This window comes from Asterias amurensis, chromosome 3 (assembly GCF_032118995.1).
Source record: "Asterias amurensis chromosome 3, ASM3211899v1".
Taxonomy (NCBI): domain Eukaryota; kingdom Metazoa; phylum Echinodermata; class Asteroidea; order Forcipulatida; family Asteriidae; genus Asterias; species Asterias amurensis.
In genome coordinates this window covers 16,564,878-16,583,680 of record NC_092650.1, presented here as the reverse complement: position 1 = coordinate 16,583,680, position 18,803 = coordinate 16,564,878, and the positions used below count along the sequence as shown (strand labels likewise).

The 18,803-nt window shown below is 38.4% G+C and overlaps 1 protein-coding gene across 1 annotated transcript; it reads right to left on the bottom strand.

The window, feature by feature from the left end:
* Positions 1–279: 279 nt before the first annotated feature.
* On the bottom strand, positions 280–17,726 carry LOC139935182 (probable tRNA N6-adenosine threonylcarbamoyltransferase). Its single transcript, XM_071929653.1, has 14 exons — positions 17,658–17,726; positions 16,183–16,378; positions 15,627–15,687; positions 14,918–14,976; positions 14,063–14,164; positions 12,963–13,036; positions 12,341–12,436; positions 10,630–10,679; positions 10,148–10,226; positions 8,768–8,833; positions 8,023–8,113; positions 7,316–7,391; positions 6,149–6,247; positions 280–4,889 (listed from the first exon to the last, which is right to left on the bottom strand). Exons 2-14 carry the CDS (start codon positions 16,295–16,297, stop codon positions 4,850–4,852), a joined length of 1,008 nt encoding a protein of 335 aa, XP_071785754.1. The 5' UTR covers positions 16,298–16,378; positions 17,658–17,726; the 3' UTR covers positions 280–4,849.
* Between the last annotated feature and the right edge of the window lie 1,077 nt (positions 17,727–18,803).

Here is an 18,803-nt window from a genome sequence, read left to right as displayed (position 1 = left end):
CTTGTGATTTTATCCAATTTTAGCCCATCAATTTTGACAAAAATGCAAGGCTTACCCCTTGTGATTTTATCCAATTTTAGCCCATCAATTTTGACAAAAATGCAAGGCTTACCCCTTGTGATTTTATCCAATTTTAGCCCATTAATTTTGACAAAAATGCAAGGCTTACCCCTTGTGATTTTATCCAATTTTAGCCCATCAATTTTGACACAAATGCAAGGCTTACCCCTTGTGATTTTATCCAATTTTAGCCCATTAATTTTGACAAAAATGCAAGGCTTACCCCTTGTGATTTTATCCAATTTTAGCCCATCAATTTTGACAAAAATGCAAGGCTTACCCCTTGTGATTTTATCCAATTTTAGCCCATCAATTTTGACAAAAATGCAAGGCTTACCCCTAGTGATTTTATCAAATTTTAACCCATCAATTTTGACCAAAAAGCAAGGCTTGCCCCTTGAGATTTACCCAATTTTAACCCATCAATTTTGACAAAAATGCAAGGCTTACCCCTTGTGATTTTATCCAGTTTTAGCCCATCAATTTTGACCAAAATGCAAGGCTTACCCCTTGTGAATTTATCCAATTTTAGCCCGTCAATTTTGACCAAAATGCAAGGCTTACCCCTTGTGTTTTTTCCAATTTTAGCCCATTAATTGTTGACTAAAATGCAAGGCTTACCCCTTGTGATTTTATCCAATTTTAGCCCATCAATTTAGACTAAAATCCCTTGTGATTTTACCCAATTTTAGCCCATCAATTTTGACAGAAATGCAAGGCTTACCCCTTGTGATTTTATCAAATTTGAACCCATCCATTTTGACAAAAATGCCAGGCTTACCCCTTGTGATTTACCCAATTTTAGCCCATTAATTATTGACCAAAATGCAAGGCTTACCCCTTGTGATTTTATCCAATTTTAGCCCATCAATTTTGACCAAAATGCAAGGCTTACCCCTTGTGATTTTATCCAATTTTAGCCCATCAATTTTGACCAAAATGCAAGGGTTACCCCTTGTGAATTTATCCAAGTTTAGCCCATCAGTTTTAACCAAAATGCAAGGCTTACCCCTTTTGATTTTACCCAATGTTAGCCCATCAATTTTGACAGAAATGCAAGGCTTACCCCTTGTGATTTTATCCAATTTTAGCCCATTAATTTTGACAAAAATGCAAGGCTTACCCCTTGTGATTTTATCCAATTTTAGCTCATCAATTTTGACAAAAATGCAAGGCTTACCCCTTGTGATTTTATCCAATTTTAGCCCATCAATTTTGACAAAAATGCAAGGCTTACCCCTAGTGATTTTATCAAATTTTAACCCATCAATTTTGACCAAAAAGCAAGGCTTGCCCCTTGAGATTTACCCAATTTTAACCCATCAATTTTGACAAAAATACAAGGCTTACCCCTTGTGATTTTATCCAGTTTTAGCCCATCAATTTTGACCAAAATGCAAGGCTTACCCCTTGTGAATTTATCCAATTTTAGCCCGTCAATTTTGACCAAAATGCAAGGCTTACCCCTTGTGTTTTTTCCAATTTTAGCCCATTAATTGTTGACTAAAATGCAAGGCTTACCCCTTGTGATTTTATCCAATTTTAGCCCATCAATTTAGACTAAAATCCCTTGTGATTTTATCAAATTTGAACCCATCCATTTTGACAAAAATGCCAGCCTTACCCCTTGTGATTTACCCAATTTTAGCCCGTTAATTATTGACCAAAATGCAAGGCTTACCCCTTGTGATTTTATCCAATTTTAGCCCATCAATTTTGACCAAAATGCAAGGCTTACCCCTTGTGATTTTATCCAATTTTAGCCCATCAATTTTGACCAAAATGCAAGGCTTACCCCTTGTGATTTTATCCAATTTTAGCCCATCAATTTTGACCAAAATGCAAGGGTTACCCCTTGTGAATTTATCCAAGTTTAGCCCATCAGTTTTAACCAAAATGCAAGGCTTACCCCTTTTGATTTTACCCAATGTTAGCCCATCAATTTTGACAGAAATGCAAGGCTTACCCCTTGTGATTTTATCCAATTTTAGCCCATTAATTTTGACAAAAATGCAAGGCTTACCCCTTGTGATTTTATCCAATTTTAGCCCATCAATTTTGACAAAAATGCAAGGCTTACCCCTTGTGATTTTATCCAATTTTAGCCCATCAATTTTGACAAAAATGCAAGGCTTACCCCTAGTGATTTTATCAAATTTTAACCCATCAATTTTGACCAAAAAGCAAGGCTTGCCCCTTGAGATTTACCCAATTTTAACCCATCAATTTTGACAAAAATACAAGGCTTACCCCTTGTGATTTTATCCAGTTTTAACCCATCAATTTTTACCAAAATGCAAGGCTTACCCCTTGTGAATTTATCCAATTTTAGCCCGTCAATTTTGACAAAAATGCAAGGCTTACCCCTTGTGTTTTTTCCAATTTTAGCCCATTAATTGTTGACTAAAATGCAAGGCTTACCCCTTGTGATTTTATCCAATTTTAGCCCATCAATTTAGACTAAAATCCCTTGTGATTTTATCAAATTTGAACCCATCCATTTTGACAAAAATGCCAGCCTTACCCCTTGTGATTTACCCAATTTTAGCCCGTTAATTATTGACCAAAATGCAAGGCTTACCCCTTGTGATTTTATCCAATTTTAGCCCATCAATTTTGACCAAAATGCAAGGCTTACCCCTTGTGATTTTATCCAATTTTAGCCCATCAATTTTGACCAAAATGCAAGGCTTACCCCTTGTGAATATATCCAAGTTTAGCCCATCAGTTTTAACCAAAATGCAAGGCTTACCCCTTTTGATTTTACCCAATTTTAGCCCATCAATTTTGACAGAAATGCAAGGCTTACCCCTTGTGATTTTATCAAATTTGAACCCATCCATTTTGACAAAAATGCCAGGCTTACCCCTTGTGATTTACCCAATTTTAGCCCATTAATTATTGACCAAAATGCAAGGCTTACCCCTTGTGATTTTATCCAATTTTAGCCCATCAATTTTGACCAAAATGCAAGGCTTACCCCTTGTGATTTTATCCAATTTTAGCCCATCAATTTTGACCAAAATGCAAGGCTTACCCCTTGTGAATTTATCCAAGTTAAGCCCATCAGTTTTAACCAAAATGCAAGGCTTACCCCTTTTGATTTTACCCAATTTTAGCCCATCAATTTTGACCAAAATGCAAGGCTGACCCCTTGTGATTTTATCCAATTTTAGCCCATTAGTTGTTGACCAAAATGCAAGGCTTACCCCTTTTGATTTTACCCAATTTTAGCCCTTCAATTTTGACCAAAATGCAAGGCTTACCCCTTGTGATTTTATCAAATTTTAGCCCATCAATTTTGACCAAAATGCAAGGCTGACCCCTTGTGATTTTATCCAATTTTAGCCCATTAGTTGTTGACCAAAATGCAAGGCTTACCCCTTGTGATTTTACCCATTTTTAGCCCTTCAATTTTGACCAAAATGCAAGGCTTACCCCTTGTGATTTTATCAAAAGGTAGCCCCTTAGTTTTGACAAAAAGGCAAGGCTTACCCCTTGTGATTTTATCCAATTTTAACCCATCAATTATTGACCAAAATGCAAGGCTTACCCCTTGTGATTTTATCCAATTTTAGCCCATCAATTTTGACCAAAATGCAAGGCTTACCCCTTGTGATTTTATCCAATTTCAGCCCATCAATTTTGACCAAAATGGTCCCCTTGTGATTTTATCCAATTTTAGGCCATCAATTTTGACCAAAATGCAAGGCTTACCCGTTGTGATTTTATCAAGCTTTTGCCATTTACTTTTTGACCAAAATGAAAGGCTTACCCCCTCGCTTTGCTGGTGATTTTATCCATATGAGGCCAACAAATTTCGACCAAAATGCAAGGCTTACCCCTTGTAATTTTAGCCATTTATTTTTGTGTGTTTTCATCGAATCTTAGCAGTTTTTATGACAGTTCGAACACAGTAAGGATTAGTTAAAATATTATAGACATGAAGAGCTACATGTATGTTCCCTTTATAAACTACATAGTAAACTTGAATCAAGAATGTACTTGGATGCTATTCAATAGACCCTTATCCATTGTCACCATCTTGGTCATGCTCCCCGCTTCCAATAACAGTAATGAATGTTAACATTCATTGCGCATGGCACCAGGCTATTATGGTGTCTAGACCATAGAGTTATATGTAAGAACTGGAGGGCGCACTGGTGATGCTGCTTGCACAAGATGACAAGCGCGCGTTGAATATGAAATACCGGTACACGTTTGAGTTTTCTTTATTGAACGCTCACGCTTTGTCAACTTAGAAAATGGCCGCCTGCGCGCATGCCGGGTCGCGTTTATAGGCCAGTGCGCCCTCTAGTTCTTGTATATAACTCTATGGTCTAGACTCAGTTTGGTATAGCGAGTTGGAATGGAGTGAAATCAAAATGACCACAACGTGATAAATGTCTGCACTGCACTGTTCCACAATACAAAAATAATTTGTATGTACATTGTCCTTGCATATCCGGAAGACTCTTCTTTAAATACGAAGTAGGACATTAGTAACAAACAATGGTGGAGAAATAAAAATTGAGGCCCGATTGCTTGACAGGTTATTGTGACGAGTTCAAACACACGCAAGATGTTCCAAATTATGTTATCAATGTCTTTACACACCGTTAAGGGGGTGGGGGAGAGTAGAAAAGGTATTGTTCAAGTCCTTTCTTAAGCCCTCGATTCAATGACAGACGAGCGTTCAATCTTGAATCCGTCCTCCTTCCTTGAAGCTCTTGACTGGATGTTTCCTCAGCTCATCATCTAAGATGCTGCTCTTGTATCCTCCTCTCCATCAGTCCCTCCAGGTTATCTCCACTTCATCTGTCCGATATCTAAAGAAAGTAAACAAAAATCTTTCACTGAAATCATCTAATATCTTACTTTATCGCTGGCCTTAAGCCCGGTTCATACTAATTGCGAATGCAATGCAAAGCAAAACAGGTAATTTGTAACAGTTAACTTGAGCTCAACTCCTGCGAATAATTAGCAACAGATAACTTGTGCTTGACTCCTGCGAAACATTTGCTGCAAAAACAGCCATGTGAGGTCAAAATTAGTATCGCATTTGCATAGAGTAGGAACCGAGCTTAAAGACAATGGACACTATTGGTAATTGTCAAAAACCAGTCTTCTCACTTGGTGTATCTCAACATATGCATAAAATAACAAACCTGTGAAAGTTTAAGCTTGATTGGTCATCGGAGTTGCAAGATAAACACCCCTGTCGCACGTAGTTGTGCGCTTTCAGATGCTTGATTTCAAGACCTCAAATTCTAAACTTGAGGTCTTGAAATCAAATTTGTGGAAAATTACTTCAAAAACTGCGTCACTTCAGAGGGAGCAGTTTCTCACAACGTTTTATACCACCAACCTCTTCCCATTACTCGTTACCAAGTAAGGTTTTATGCTGATAATTATTTTGAGTAATTACCAATAGTGTCCACTGCCTTTAAATCACTCCACTGCAGGAGAAAAGCCTATCCATCAATTCTCCTTTTAACTTTATCCTTAGCTGTCTGTTGCCATGTAATGCCCCTGTATGTACTTTGTTCATCTCCCCATCATCTGTTTTTTCCTGTTAGGTTTCTCGTCCAGTTAGTTGTTTTTTCTGTCCACTTTTCATACCCCTTTGCTGGGTGACCTGCTAGGTGACCCAGATACATGTATCCTTGGGCAGGTCACAAACAAATACCAACTCTATAGTTTTTTTAACTTAAAGCCATTAGACACTTTCGGTAAACAGTTATGTCCAAGGCCCACACTTTGTGTATCACAAATTCTATATAAAATAACAAACCTGTGAAAATTTTGGCTCAATCGGTCATTGGAGTCGGGAGAAAATAGCAGGAAAACCCACCCTTGTTTCCACACGTTTTGCCGTTTTTTCAACATTGAGAATTGATATTGTTTTAATGTTTTCTCAAAAAGTAAAGCATTTCATGTAATAATATTTCAAGAGAAGTAAGTAAATCTGTGAACTTTTATTTTTCTTCTGTGTTGAAAGTGTCCAATGGCTTTAAATATAAAAGCATGAGGTATCAACAACAGGGCAGCGTATTACAGTGACGTATTTGTACTTTCTTCCACATACCTTTGAGTACACCAAGTTTCCTCTATGGGTGTGGTCTGACCGGATTTAAACATCTCCCAGCCAGCTTGTGCAATCATCGCTCCATTGTCAATGCAATATCTGGGGAGAAAAGTAACAGGGTCGAATCAAAGTCCAAGACATACATCATTTTGGGCTACAAAGGCCAACAAACTTGAAGTACATTGCCACAGATGATCGGTTGCAGAGATGGGAAACAAAATCATGACTGAAGTCGCCCTGGAAATTGTATCAGTCTTGATAACATTCATGATGATCTGTTTTCCACCAGTATAAGCAAACTTTTCCATTGTAGGCATGTGATCAAAATAAGGTCTACATTTAATTTAATCTATTATGGTTGTGAACACAATGACTCTCTGAAAAGCAAACATAATCACTGTACTGTACGAGCCTAAAAAAACAAATGGAGAGAAGACATAAGATTGGAAGGAAGTTCCGGTCTAAGATATGGGAGGAAAACCCTGGATAATTATTCCAGGGAAAATCCATGCCGTATGGTAGCTGTGTGAAACCCAAACCACTGGATGCTCCCCGGCGCGATTCGAACCGGGTTTCCAGAGAAGGAAGGCAAGGAAAGGTACCTTTACACCAACCTAGTGTGCGTTCCACTCGCGCAAACATTGCCAACAGTTGCGAAAGTTCGCTAACAATTTCAAGTGGAACGAGTTGTGTGCCGCTACTATTGGCGTACGTTGGCAACTTTACGCGAACATACCTCCGAGGTGTTGGCGAGTGGTTTTTAAAATGGCGGACAAGCATTCGATACTTTCTTTCTTTGTTAGAAACATAATAACATTGGTGTTTTTTGGTGGATGATAATGCAGATTTGAAATAACAAAGTTTATTAGTTGATGCTTGAGCTCTGTAACACTGAGACAAACACGCTGATCATATTAAAAACAATACAGAGTTCTAATAAAACGCCTTCATCCTAGACACTAGATCAAGACGCTAATCAAAGCATTTTCTTGCCAAACCATTTATGTAACTCAACTGTTTTATTAAACCCACTCTTATTTCTTTCTAAGCTACGTAATATATTCTTTTTTGTTACTCTCTCTGTTTTTTTTTTTATTTTTTACTTAGATAGATGGCGCTTTATAAGCCTTAACTATTATTTTTATTATTATCAAACATCCGACTTACCTTTCATCAGTCGCACAAACCACTGCTCCCCTCTCCTCAGCCATGTCTCTCATCATCTGCTGTAATCGCTCATTACCTTAAAAAACAAATTAAACATTTTGAAGCTTTAAAGGCGAGGTACACGTTTGGTAAATGTCAAAGACCAGTCTTCCCACTTGGTGTATTCCCTGATGATTTAATGTTATTCTAAATATTTCCCTGATTGCTAGTTGGACCAAATCTCTCTGATTGCTAGATGCAAATGTTGGCAACTCTGCCGTGGGGCAGAGTGCTAGGTCGACTGCTTCTCATCTTCAACATTTAGAATAATCAAAAACAAGACACTATTGGTAATTACTCAAAATAATAATTATCAAAAAACCATTCATGATTACGAGTAATGGGGAGAGGTTGAAAGTATAAAAACAGCTCCCTCTGAAGTGAAGGTAGTTTTCGAGAAAGAGTAATTTTCAACGAATTTGATTTCAAGACCTCAAATTTAGAATTAAATTTGAGGTCTCGAAATCAAGCATCTGAGAGCACACAAATTTGTGTGACCATGGTGCAACAAGGGTGTTTTTTCTTCTGTTAGTACATGTATCTGGCAACTTCGACGACCGATTGAGCTCAAATTTTCATAGGTTTGTTATTTTATGCATCTTGTATTTGACAATTACCAATAGTGTCCAGTGTCTTTAATGGAGCTGTTATTTTAAGAAGTGACTTACATCCAACACCACCCACTATGAGAACCTCTCTTGAGTTACAATGTGCCATAGCTCTCTCTGTGATCTCAACCAGCATGGCGAATAGCGTCTCCTGTAAAAGAAACAAATCGGAGAGTCCGAAAAAAAATTCAAATTGGCGTTTTCAAAGACTGACTTCATCCTTTGCGCTCAAAACCCGCTTATCAAGTTCTAGTGAAATCATTGGCGGGCGAAACACTTTCTTTTATCTGGTCAATGTGTATAGTGTGATGTCGCAATACAAATCATTGTGGTAATACCGTCAATTTGTCTTCTGATGAATGCTTTGTTACATGTAAATCAAGCCCTGAGCTATAACAAATCATTGGTGCAACTTGTATGGATTTTATAAAATGGCTTTGCACATATGGAGTGTAAATGGAGTTTATCGATCAAGGGTGGTCTAAAAAAAATCAGTTTGAAATCAAATGAAACATTTGAGTTTCTTGTGGATTTAGATTTTCCTGTGGATGACCCTTTCATGTGGGTTTTGCTCACAACAGACATCTTGGACTGCTCCATGCAACACACACAAGACATAATGCAGCAATCAAACTGGCAACAAGTCGTCAACATTTTATAATAATTATTAGCTTTTCAGACTCTTGTTGAACTTTTCAGCACGTTATTCTCGATTGTGATAGACCAATGGTCAAAGGGAGGCGGAGCTAAATTGGATCAGTCTATTAACTTAAGGAGGGTGAATTCCTTGTTTTGATAAACCAACCTGCAGTGAGAAGCAGAGATCCTCTGGAGTGCATTGACCAGACTTCAGCTTCTTGTGAGCAACGTCCTGCAAATCAGAAACAAAGAAGTCTATAAAACCTCATACTTAATTTGTTTAACAATTTGTTTTAAGAGAAATTGTTTTATCAAGGTGGTGGTGGAACCCGCCGGGAAGAGGGAGGAGAGGCCGACCTAAAATGAACTGGCACCAGACCATCCAGCGGGACTTTCATAGGGTCAATAAAGGCTGGAACGACATCAGGTCACTGACTGCTGACCGAGCTGTCTGGAAGGCGTTGACTGCCTCATACGTTGGATGACGCAGGAGCTTCTAAAGCCCAGTTCATACTTCCTGCGAATGCGAAAGTGATATGAATGTTGACGTCACAAATTCGCAATGAATGATTCGCAGCAGTTCAACTTTGCCCAACTCACTTGCAAATATCGCTGCGAAAGGAGGGTTGTGACGTCAAATTCATGTCAAATTCGCTTTGCATTCGCATTCGCAGGAAGTATGAAATGGGCTTTAGTCTAAGTCTAAATTGCTTTAACATCACAAGGCAGGATTGCCACTTCAATGTGAGGGCTATAATTAACTGATTTGTGCTATTGACTCAAATCAACTGTCATCTGGGGCACATTGCCACCTACTCCTGGTGCTGAAACAAGGTTACCCCCTAACTGGCCATACAAAGGTCAGCGGCCCACTAGTAAGGGAGAACACTGATAACGGAGCTGGAAGAAATAGGCATTAAAAGGGAGAGGCACAAACCAAAGCACAAGACTAAAACCAGTTGCGTAGGTTGAATAAGGAAATCAATGTGTGGTGAAGAGGTTTTCAACTAGTGGTTTAAACCCAACGAGGCCTGGTTCTTGATATGTTTTCCGAGATGAAGTCGAGGTAAATTATCAAGAACCAGCCGTCGATTTCACAAAACTCTTCCTAACTTAAGACTAATCTAAGAACTTAGGACGAGTCCCAACCCTGCACTGTAGCATGCAGACCTTAAGATTAGTCCTAAGTTAGGAAGAGTTACTCATCCTAACTCGAGACAAGCTGAGTCCTAACTCTTTGTGAAATCGATGGCAGGTCTCGGCGGGTTTAAACCACTAGTTGAAAACCAATTCAACACACTTTGATTCCCATTCATAAATACCTTTTCGGTCAATAAACATCAACACTTTTGGTCAAAAAGTAAAATAAATGCAAAAATTATAATGTTCAATGATTTCTTTCGACACAACATCCCTCCAGCTATGAAATGGTATGAAACGCGCTCTCCATCAATAGGAGTAGCGAAACTGTCTGAGGTATTTATGAATGTAGTTTTATGTCCCACTGGGGACAAAGAGGTTTAAATAAGGTAAGTAATTTGATTACCTCGATGAAGGACAAGATGCCAGAAAAGGAAACATCCATGCCTTTGACTGTGTAGGGAAGCTCTATAAACTTCTTGCCTCTATCAAAACAAAAATAAAGATCAAACATTTTTGAATACATTAGAGAAACAGTGAGGTCTGCTTTGATCTATGGTTCTAAGCAAAGTTTTCAGGCAAAGTTTTCTTCACCGTGGTCATCATTCTGCTAGGAAAGTCAACTGCATTGGACTGAGAATTATATTTAGACCACACCTGTATATCAAATTGTAATACCTCCTGCACTTTCATGTTCGACAGTCCAGACTCCACACACTGCCTCTAGGTTGAATTGACCTTTAATGCGACCACAATATCATTTGTTAGAATTTCCCCGTCAGTTTTCCTTTACAGACCATTATTGGCCTTCAATAAGTACATCTGCATCCCACGTTGCTTCATGACCATTTACGTTTAGGTCATTGACATCCTTTATATTTTACTTACTTTTTGGCCATTTGTTCAATGTTGAAACCAGGACTTGGATCATTTGATAACTGCAGAAAGACCACAAAAAAAACAATTTATAAGAATAACTAAGTTTTATGTGATTGAGGAACTGACTTTCAGTATTTTTTTTGACTCCTTAAAGCCATTGGACACTTTCGGTAAACAGTATTGTCCAAGTCCCACACTTCGTGTATCACAACTTATATATATAATAACGAACCTGTGAAAATTTAGGCTCAATCGGTTATCGGAGTCGGGAGAAAATAACGGGAATACCCACCCTTGGTTTCCGCACGTTTGGCCGTGTCATGACATGTGTTTAAAATAAATCCGTAATTCTCGCTATCGAGAATTGAAACTGTTTTTATGTTTTCTCAAAAAGTAAAGCATTTCATGGAATAATATTTCAAGAGAAGTCTTTTTTTAATATTACCTTCTGTAAACCCTGTAAATTATTTGTAAATCTGTGAACTTTTTTTTGTTTTCTGTACCGAAAGTGTCCAATGGCTTTAAAGATTAGTGCATGCAGATCAAATTCACTCAGAAGTTGGTTTAATTTATGAGTGATAAGATCAGTACACAGTGGCAAAAGTCCTTTCTGACAAACAAGTCTAAGACTAGGATCCAACTTGAGGGAGGTATATGTATATTAAAATGATGGCATTTCACATTTTACTAACCCACAGTGGCCGGTGGGAATCCACAGACATGGGACACTATTGGTAATTGTCAAAGACCTGTCTTCTCACTAGCATAAAATAACAAACCTGTGAAAATTTAAGCTCAATTGGTCAAGGAAGTTGCGAAATAATAATGAAAGAAAAAACACCCTTGTCACTCAAAGTTTTATTCTTTTAGATGCTCTATTTCGAGACCTCAATTTCTTAATCTGTTGACAGAATAAGAAAAGCGGTCACGACCACTTAAAAGGCAGTGGACACTATTGGTAACTACTCAAAATAATTATTAGCATAAAACCTTACTAGTTAACGAGTAATGGGGATAGGTTGATAGTATACAACATAGTGAGAAACGGCACCCTCTGAAGTGCCGTAGTTTTCGAGACAGAAGTAATTTTCCACGAATTTAATTTGGAGACCTCAGATTTAGAACTTGAGGTCTCGAAATCAAACATCAGAATGCACACAACTTAGTATGACAAGGGTGTTTTTTCTTTTATTATTATCTCGCAACTTTGATGACCGATTGAGCTGAAAATGTCACAGGTTTGCTACATGTAGTTAAGTGAGAAGACTGGTCTTTAACAATTACCACAAGTGTCCACTGTCTCATTTCTCACAATGTTTTATACCATCAACCTCTCCCATTACTCGTTACCAAGTAAGGTTTTATGCAATAAATTATTTTTAGTAATTACCAATAGTGTCCGCTGCCTTTAAAGGGCGTAATTTCGTACTCTAATGCAACAGCAGATAAAGCCAGGTTCATACTTCCTGCGAATGCAAATGCGAAGTGAGCTTTGACATCACATGGCTGTTTATTTCTACAAAGGTTTAGCAGGACTTAAACTTATCTCTACACTTCCAAATTATTTATTGCCACTATGTGACATCAAGAATTTTATCGCATTTGTGTTTGCAGAAAGTATGAACCAGGCTTGAGTCGTACACTTGTTTTTCCTGTCCTATATAAATATTAGGGACAATTCTATGTCGGCTTTGTCTCAGTGTACACTTAGCAGTCTTACCTTGAGTATCCTTGCAAACCTGTCCAAGCAGTTGCCAACGGCGATGTCGATGGTTTCTCCAAAGATGCGATATCTATGCTGTGAGTAAGCAATCACCTGAAATGCAGAATGGAAATATTCAAGCATGTAATCTTAAAGATGCTAGGTCTCATTTTCCAATTTGTTGTGTGATATTTTTAATAAAACCAAAATGAATGAATAAATGAAAAACTCAGATTGAATCTTGAAACCATTGCCACTCAAACTGAATTAATTTTCATTCCACACATCAGGGTGTAAGATGTATGAGACCCATTAACACTTTATAAATACAACCAACGTTAAATAAATTGAGGCTATACAAATACAAATTTACTAGAGCAGGGCTTGAACCTGCAACCTCCAGATTAACGTGCCAGCGCTCTACCAACTATTTTTTCAATATATTTGTTCGCGGGTACCGGTCAGAGGCCATGCAACCTATACTTCTGTAAAATCAGGGCTCACACTCAAATATAGGATACAACATATACAACCTGGGAATTGGCATGCCGGTGCTCTACCAACTGAGCTATCTAGCGCTATGTTGGCAGCCCCCATATTTTTTCGAGGAAGCCAACCATCTTGATAAGACTAAACCTACCTGTGTGTTGCCGCCACTGACATACAACACAGTTGGGTTCTTAGAATCAGTCACTAGTCGTCCCATTTCTATATCTGATATCCTGGAGTTAAAGAACACTTTCATAAATAACTCACAGACCAGAAGCCGGAGTCGGAAACAAAAACCAAAGCGTGGGTCAATGATCGGTCATTACATAATGGCTTTCCAATAGTACTTTGTGCTTTGTTGTATCAAAAAAATACAACGAGCCAGAAAAAATTGCAAAAGTCAGTGAGAAAACAAGAGTTTCATTGACAGAACAATTTGTTAATAACTAGGAAAACAAAAGTTTTTTTGTCTGAAAATAATCCCAGCAGGAAAAGGATCCCAAAGCAAACAGAATTTTATAACAAAACTCCTACCCCTGTATTTGTTTGTATATACCGTAAGGAGTTCTCTTGATAATCCACGGCACCAGCAACAATTGGCATGTCGCCCTGTGCTTTAGCTGTGGTGCCCTTGGCAAAGTTCAAGTAAAAGTTTCAAATTTTTCCTCAACTACATAGCCCTTAAAGCCATTGGACCCTTTCGGTACAGAAAAAAAAAAAAGTTCACAGATTTACAAATAATTTACAGGGTTTACAGAAGGTAATGGTGAAAGACTTCTCTTGAAATATTAGTCCATGAAATGCTTTACTTTTTGAGAAAACGGTAAAACAAAATAAATTCTCGTTAACGAGAATTACGGATTTGTTATAAACACATGTCATGACACGGCGAAACGCGCGAAAACAGGAGTGGGTTTTCCCGTTATTTTCTCCCGACTCCGATGTCCGATTGAGCCTAAATTTCCACAGGATTATTATTTTATATGTAAGTTGTGATACACGAAGTGTGGGACTTGGACAATACTGTTTACCGAAAGTGTACAATGGCTTAAGTAGGATTTGAAACTTTGCATGGTGGAAATACGATATAGAACGGTTTGCGGTAACACCATGTATATGGCTATCTCTAATGAGTTGGGGTGGTTCTGAAAAGAACCGTTGGTTTCAACTCCCTTGAACTACATGGCCCTTCAACAGAGAAAAGTTGCAGTACCCCTTCAAAAGAGAAATTCAAGGCATGTTTAAGGATACGTCCGATGCAATGGTTGACTCCAATGATGGGTACATCCCAAAGCTGAGCGATAGTTCTTGCTACGATGGCAGTGGAGATCAACGGTGCAGCCATACCTGGTCCTGAATAGGTTTTTTTTTTTGGGGGGGGGAAACATCAAGATTTGTTGAGTAAGTTGGAGGTGGCTGAGGAGGGGAGGGAGTTGGGTGGGCTCAATGGAACCGTATCTGATTTTGTTTTGGAATGAAGACAAATAATCTTAAAACCCTGGTTACAGGATCAGCATTGGTTGGTAATTCATGAATGCCACCAAACAGATTGATTCAAGTCATGTTTGGCACTCACAAAAGGATCTTATTTCCACAGATCATCAGTTACAGAGATGGGGGACCCTACTTAAATGACCGAAGTCAAAAAGGTTTTGTCCGATCAAACTAACAAGCCCACAATGCCATTATTCTGCCAAGGTTTGCTGATAGTAACAAAACAACATGTACTAAGTCAGGAAGATATCCAGTTATTGTAACAGGAGTAACTAAAGGGACGTGTTGACTTGGATCGGTCGATTTGGTCTGTAAAAGGTATTTGAATCCGGTTTTTTTTGGAAATGCATCATAGAAAAAATGTTTTAAAAGCAGAATATAATGAACTAACACAGCACTTCAATTTTGTGGAGTAAAAAATTTTGACCAACCGTGAAGATAAAGGAAAACCACGTAATTTTTCAGGCATATTTGTATGAATCATTATATTCTACTTTTAACACTTCTTTCAAACCATATGCATTTTTATAACAAACGGTTACAAGCGCTTTTCATAGACCAACTCGTCCGATCCGAGACAAAATGTCCCTTGAAGTATTTATAGTGTCAGACCTTTTGTGTAGCAGACGCAGTCAATGTCACTTGGTGTCAGTCCTGCTTCCTCCATACACCTACAGATAAATGACAAAAGCATCTAGAAAGATTAAAGGCCGTACACATTTTTATGTTCAGAATTTCTTGTGAGAAAGAGCAGGGACGAGGCAAAGCTTTGTCACAAGAATTTCTGAACTAAGTAACAGTTGGTGAGCAGGCATATTTGTCACTATTCTTCACAAGTTTTTGAACCAAAGTACCACTTCAGACAGAAGTTGAGATCTAGCAGAACGCTGCTTAAAACTTACCCTTTAAACCTCTGGATGTAAATTTTCTTCAAACAGCATACTTTTCAATAGTTTATAAATGGTCATGCGCACCCACTAAGAGTGCAATGTGCTCTGACTGCAGGCATATAAGGGTGCCTCTGGCAGCCTTCCACATCAACCTATACAAGACAACGGAGCACAGCAGCTGGACTACACCTATTCCGGAGGGAGAAAAACTGAAGGGCCTGGAGAAAAACCCAAGCAGAGAATCGACGCACAATTCTACTAACATGGCCTTAGCTGGGTATCGAAGCAGGGTCACACTGGGAAAAGGCAAGCGCTTTATTAACATGTTTAACTTTAAGGACTAGCCAATCACGACACCCAAAATGCTCTTGGTAGCGTATGCATACAGATATAGTTTGTTTCAAAAACATTATTATTCCTAATAAGGTTACCTTTTTAAAATGTCCATAGCATGGGCTTGATGGTGTCGAGCAGTTTCCCTTGGCATAAATCCTATATGATGAGACAAAATAACGAAATAGACAATGTGACAACAATTAAACAAATAAGTAGCATTATACAGTTTGAACCAACAAACACATTAGTGCTAATACATGCAGGGGTTGTTGATTTAATTATTGAAGAAGAGTCTTCAGTTTAGGACACTATTTGTATTTACTCAAAATAGTTGTTTTCAAAACAGTTTTCTTTGTACCGAGCAATACGTACAGCTGTAGCTGTTAATAGTCATGATAGTGTATAACATTATGAAAAAACAGTACCCTCTGAAATAGTTTTTGAGAAAGAGGTATTTTCTAACTCTAATAATAATACTTCAGGCCTAGCCTGACAACTACTACCTAAGGTGTCCAGTGCTCTTAACACAATTGGACAACATTGGTAAACGTCTCCCTGCTTCGTCACCCTCCTTTTCTAAGTGGTGATGCTTGGTGAGCTGGAAAACACAGTCTAAACAACTTAAACTGAAGATAAAAAAAATTATCTCACCATGTCCTGGAGGAGAAATGAAAGTGTGTCTCGGGTTAGACAAGACGACTCCGTCTCTGACAATCCCAATACCCAACTTGTTAGCACTACCCTCAAACCCTATGACTGTAGGCATTGCTGAGGCTTGGGATGAGTTCTGATGTCACTGCTGAGAACTAGGGAGAAGACTGAACTAAAGCCTTCACATGTAAAGCACCTAGTAAGAACATTTCAAAACAATATTTGTAAAATTTTGTGGATAACAATACAACCTCATGACATAAGATCATAAAGATAAAGAAAGCATAGAAGAACTGCAGTCGATTACCGGAATGCTAGGATTAAAATAATACTATCTCGAGTTAGGACGAGTAACCCGTCCTAACTTAGGATAGGTTTAATGCGTCCTAACCTATATGGATATGGAAGTTAACTCGTCCTAAGACCCAAGTCCTAAAAAAGATTAACCCTAAGTTAGGAAGAGTTTGGTGAAATCCACGGCTGGTAATGCTACGCTCGGTTAGAACTTCTTTTCATTTTACCCCTGTCTTTCAGAAGGGAAATCTGTGATCTTATTCTGTTTTTTAAATGTAAAAACGGTCAAATTGACATAAATGTTGATAGATATGTAAGTTTTAATGTCACACAGGGTCGTCCTGCCACTAGACTGTCTTCTGATCCCTTCAAGTTATCAGTTCCTCGTTGCAAAACAGAGTCCCATAAGTCGTTTTATTTTCAGCGAATTGTCCCCATCTGCACCTGTTCGTCCTGGGAAGAAAAGATACCCAATCCGCGCTTCGTGTACAAACATATGGACACGCGTCTGGGAACTACAAAGAATGGTTCCCCAATCTGTGCTTTGTGTACAAACATATGGACACGCGTCTGGGAACTTCGAAGAATAGTTCCCAGACGCATGCCCATATATTTGTACATGAAGCACTGATTGGGTATCTTTTCTTCCCAGGACGAACTTGTGCAGATGGTTCTACAACGTGTTTGTCGTGGGAAAAAAATCTGCACACGGTCGGAGGACAATCAGCATATCGGCATATCGGCATTAGCGGTAAATAAAAGAGCGTTAGTTGAGAAAATTCACACGCAAAATTCACTTGATTTTTACTCAAAATCTGTGATACCTATTTGAACAATTCCAAGTGTAGTGCTATCTGCAACTTCTGACGCATTAGCTCGGTAAGTTTCATGATGCAGAACGTTGCAGATGGTTTTTCAAGGAAGCGAAAGGTTTTGATATCAGTGGTGCTGGGGCCAAGGGTACGGAGTGGATTGGACCGATTTATGGGGCTACCACTTCACTTGTCATGCTATTTGCTTGGTCCGCACTCTCTACCTTAAGTTCTCTTTTCATTTTTGAAAGCAGATCTCACTAAAATTCGGTATACACTTTATTATTAGACTCTGTGCAGATCACTGTATTGGCGAAGCTGAATATACTGAGCCTCATTTCATAAATTAAAAACAAAAATTAAACTTACCTTTTATTCAGTAAAGGATGATGTGTGTACTATCATATCAACGACATCATGTGTACTGTGTACAGTAAGTTTGTTGTGTTCGCCAAACGCAAAGGCGCCACCAATCGGCAGATCGCTGCCAAGGCTTCCACACAAGACTCGCTACAAAGCTTTGAGCAGTCTGACGCCTCCTTTCTTAGGCGCTGGGATGGGCAAACGTATTATGCACTGCCATTGGTTTAATAATGCGCAGTCCTGTCTGCAAACCTTTCTCAGATTCAAATTTGTTGGTGAAAAAATACCTCGCTATCTAAAACTATTTTAAAGCCATTATACACTCTCTGTAAACAGTATTGTCCAAGTCCCACACTTCGTGTATCACAACTTATATAGAAAATAACAAACCTGTGAAAATTTAGGCTCAATAGGACATCGGAGTCGGGAGAAAATAACGGGAAAACCCACTCCTGTTTTCGCGCGTTTCGCCGTGTCATGACATTGTGTTTATAACAAATCCGTAATTCTCGTTAACGAGAATTTATATTGTTTTACCGTTTTCTCAAAAAGTAAAGCATTTCATGGACTAATATTTCAAGAGAAGTCTTTCACCATTACCTTCTGTAAACCCTGTAAATTATTTGTAAATCTGTGATTTTTTTATTTTTTTTTCTGTACCGAAAGGGTCCAATGGCTTTAAAGGAACACGTTGCCTTGGATCGGTCGAGTTGGTCTTTGAAAAGCGTTTGTAACCGTTTTTTATAAAATGCATATGGTAGAAAGATGTTGTAAAAGTAGAATACAATGATCCACACAAACATGCCTCGAAATTGCGTGGTTTTCCTTTTACCTCGTCGACTAACACGTCGGCCATTTATGGGGGTCAAAATTTTGACTCCCATAAATGGCCGACCATGTTAGTTCGCACAGTAGAAGGAAAACCACGCAATTTCGAGGCAAACTTGTGTGGATCATTGTATTCTACTTTTAAAACATCTTTCCAACCATATGCATTTTATAAAAAACGGTTACAAACGTTTTTGTTTTGACCAACTCGTCCGATCCAAGGCAACGTGTTCCTTTAAAGGGGTGGTTTCCAACAAAGTTCTTATTACTGAATAAGTGTCGAGGTTACCAAATTCATGTTTGAATGAAATTATAATTTCGGTT

Coding starts and splice junctions, on each gene's coding strand:
- LOC139935182 (XM_071929653.1), bottom strand. CDS start 16,297: ATGCCTACAGTCATAGGGTTTGAGGGTAGTGCTAACAAGTTGGGTATT. Junction 15,688..16,182: donor CATTTCTCCTCCAGGACATG/GTGAGATAATTT, acceptor CTCATCATATAG/GATTTATGCCAAGGGAAACT. Junction 13,037..14,062: donor AGTCAACCATTGCATCGGAC/GTATCCTTAAAC, acceptor CCAGGATATCAG/ATATAGAAATGGGACGACTA.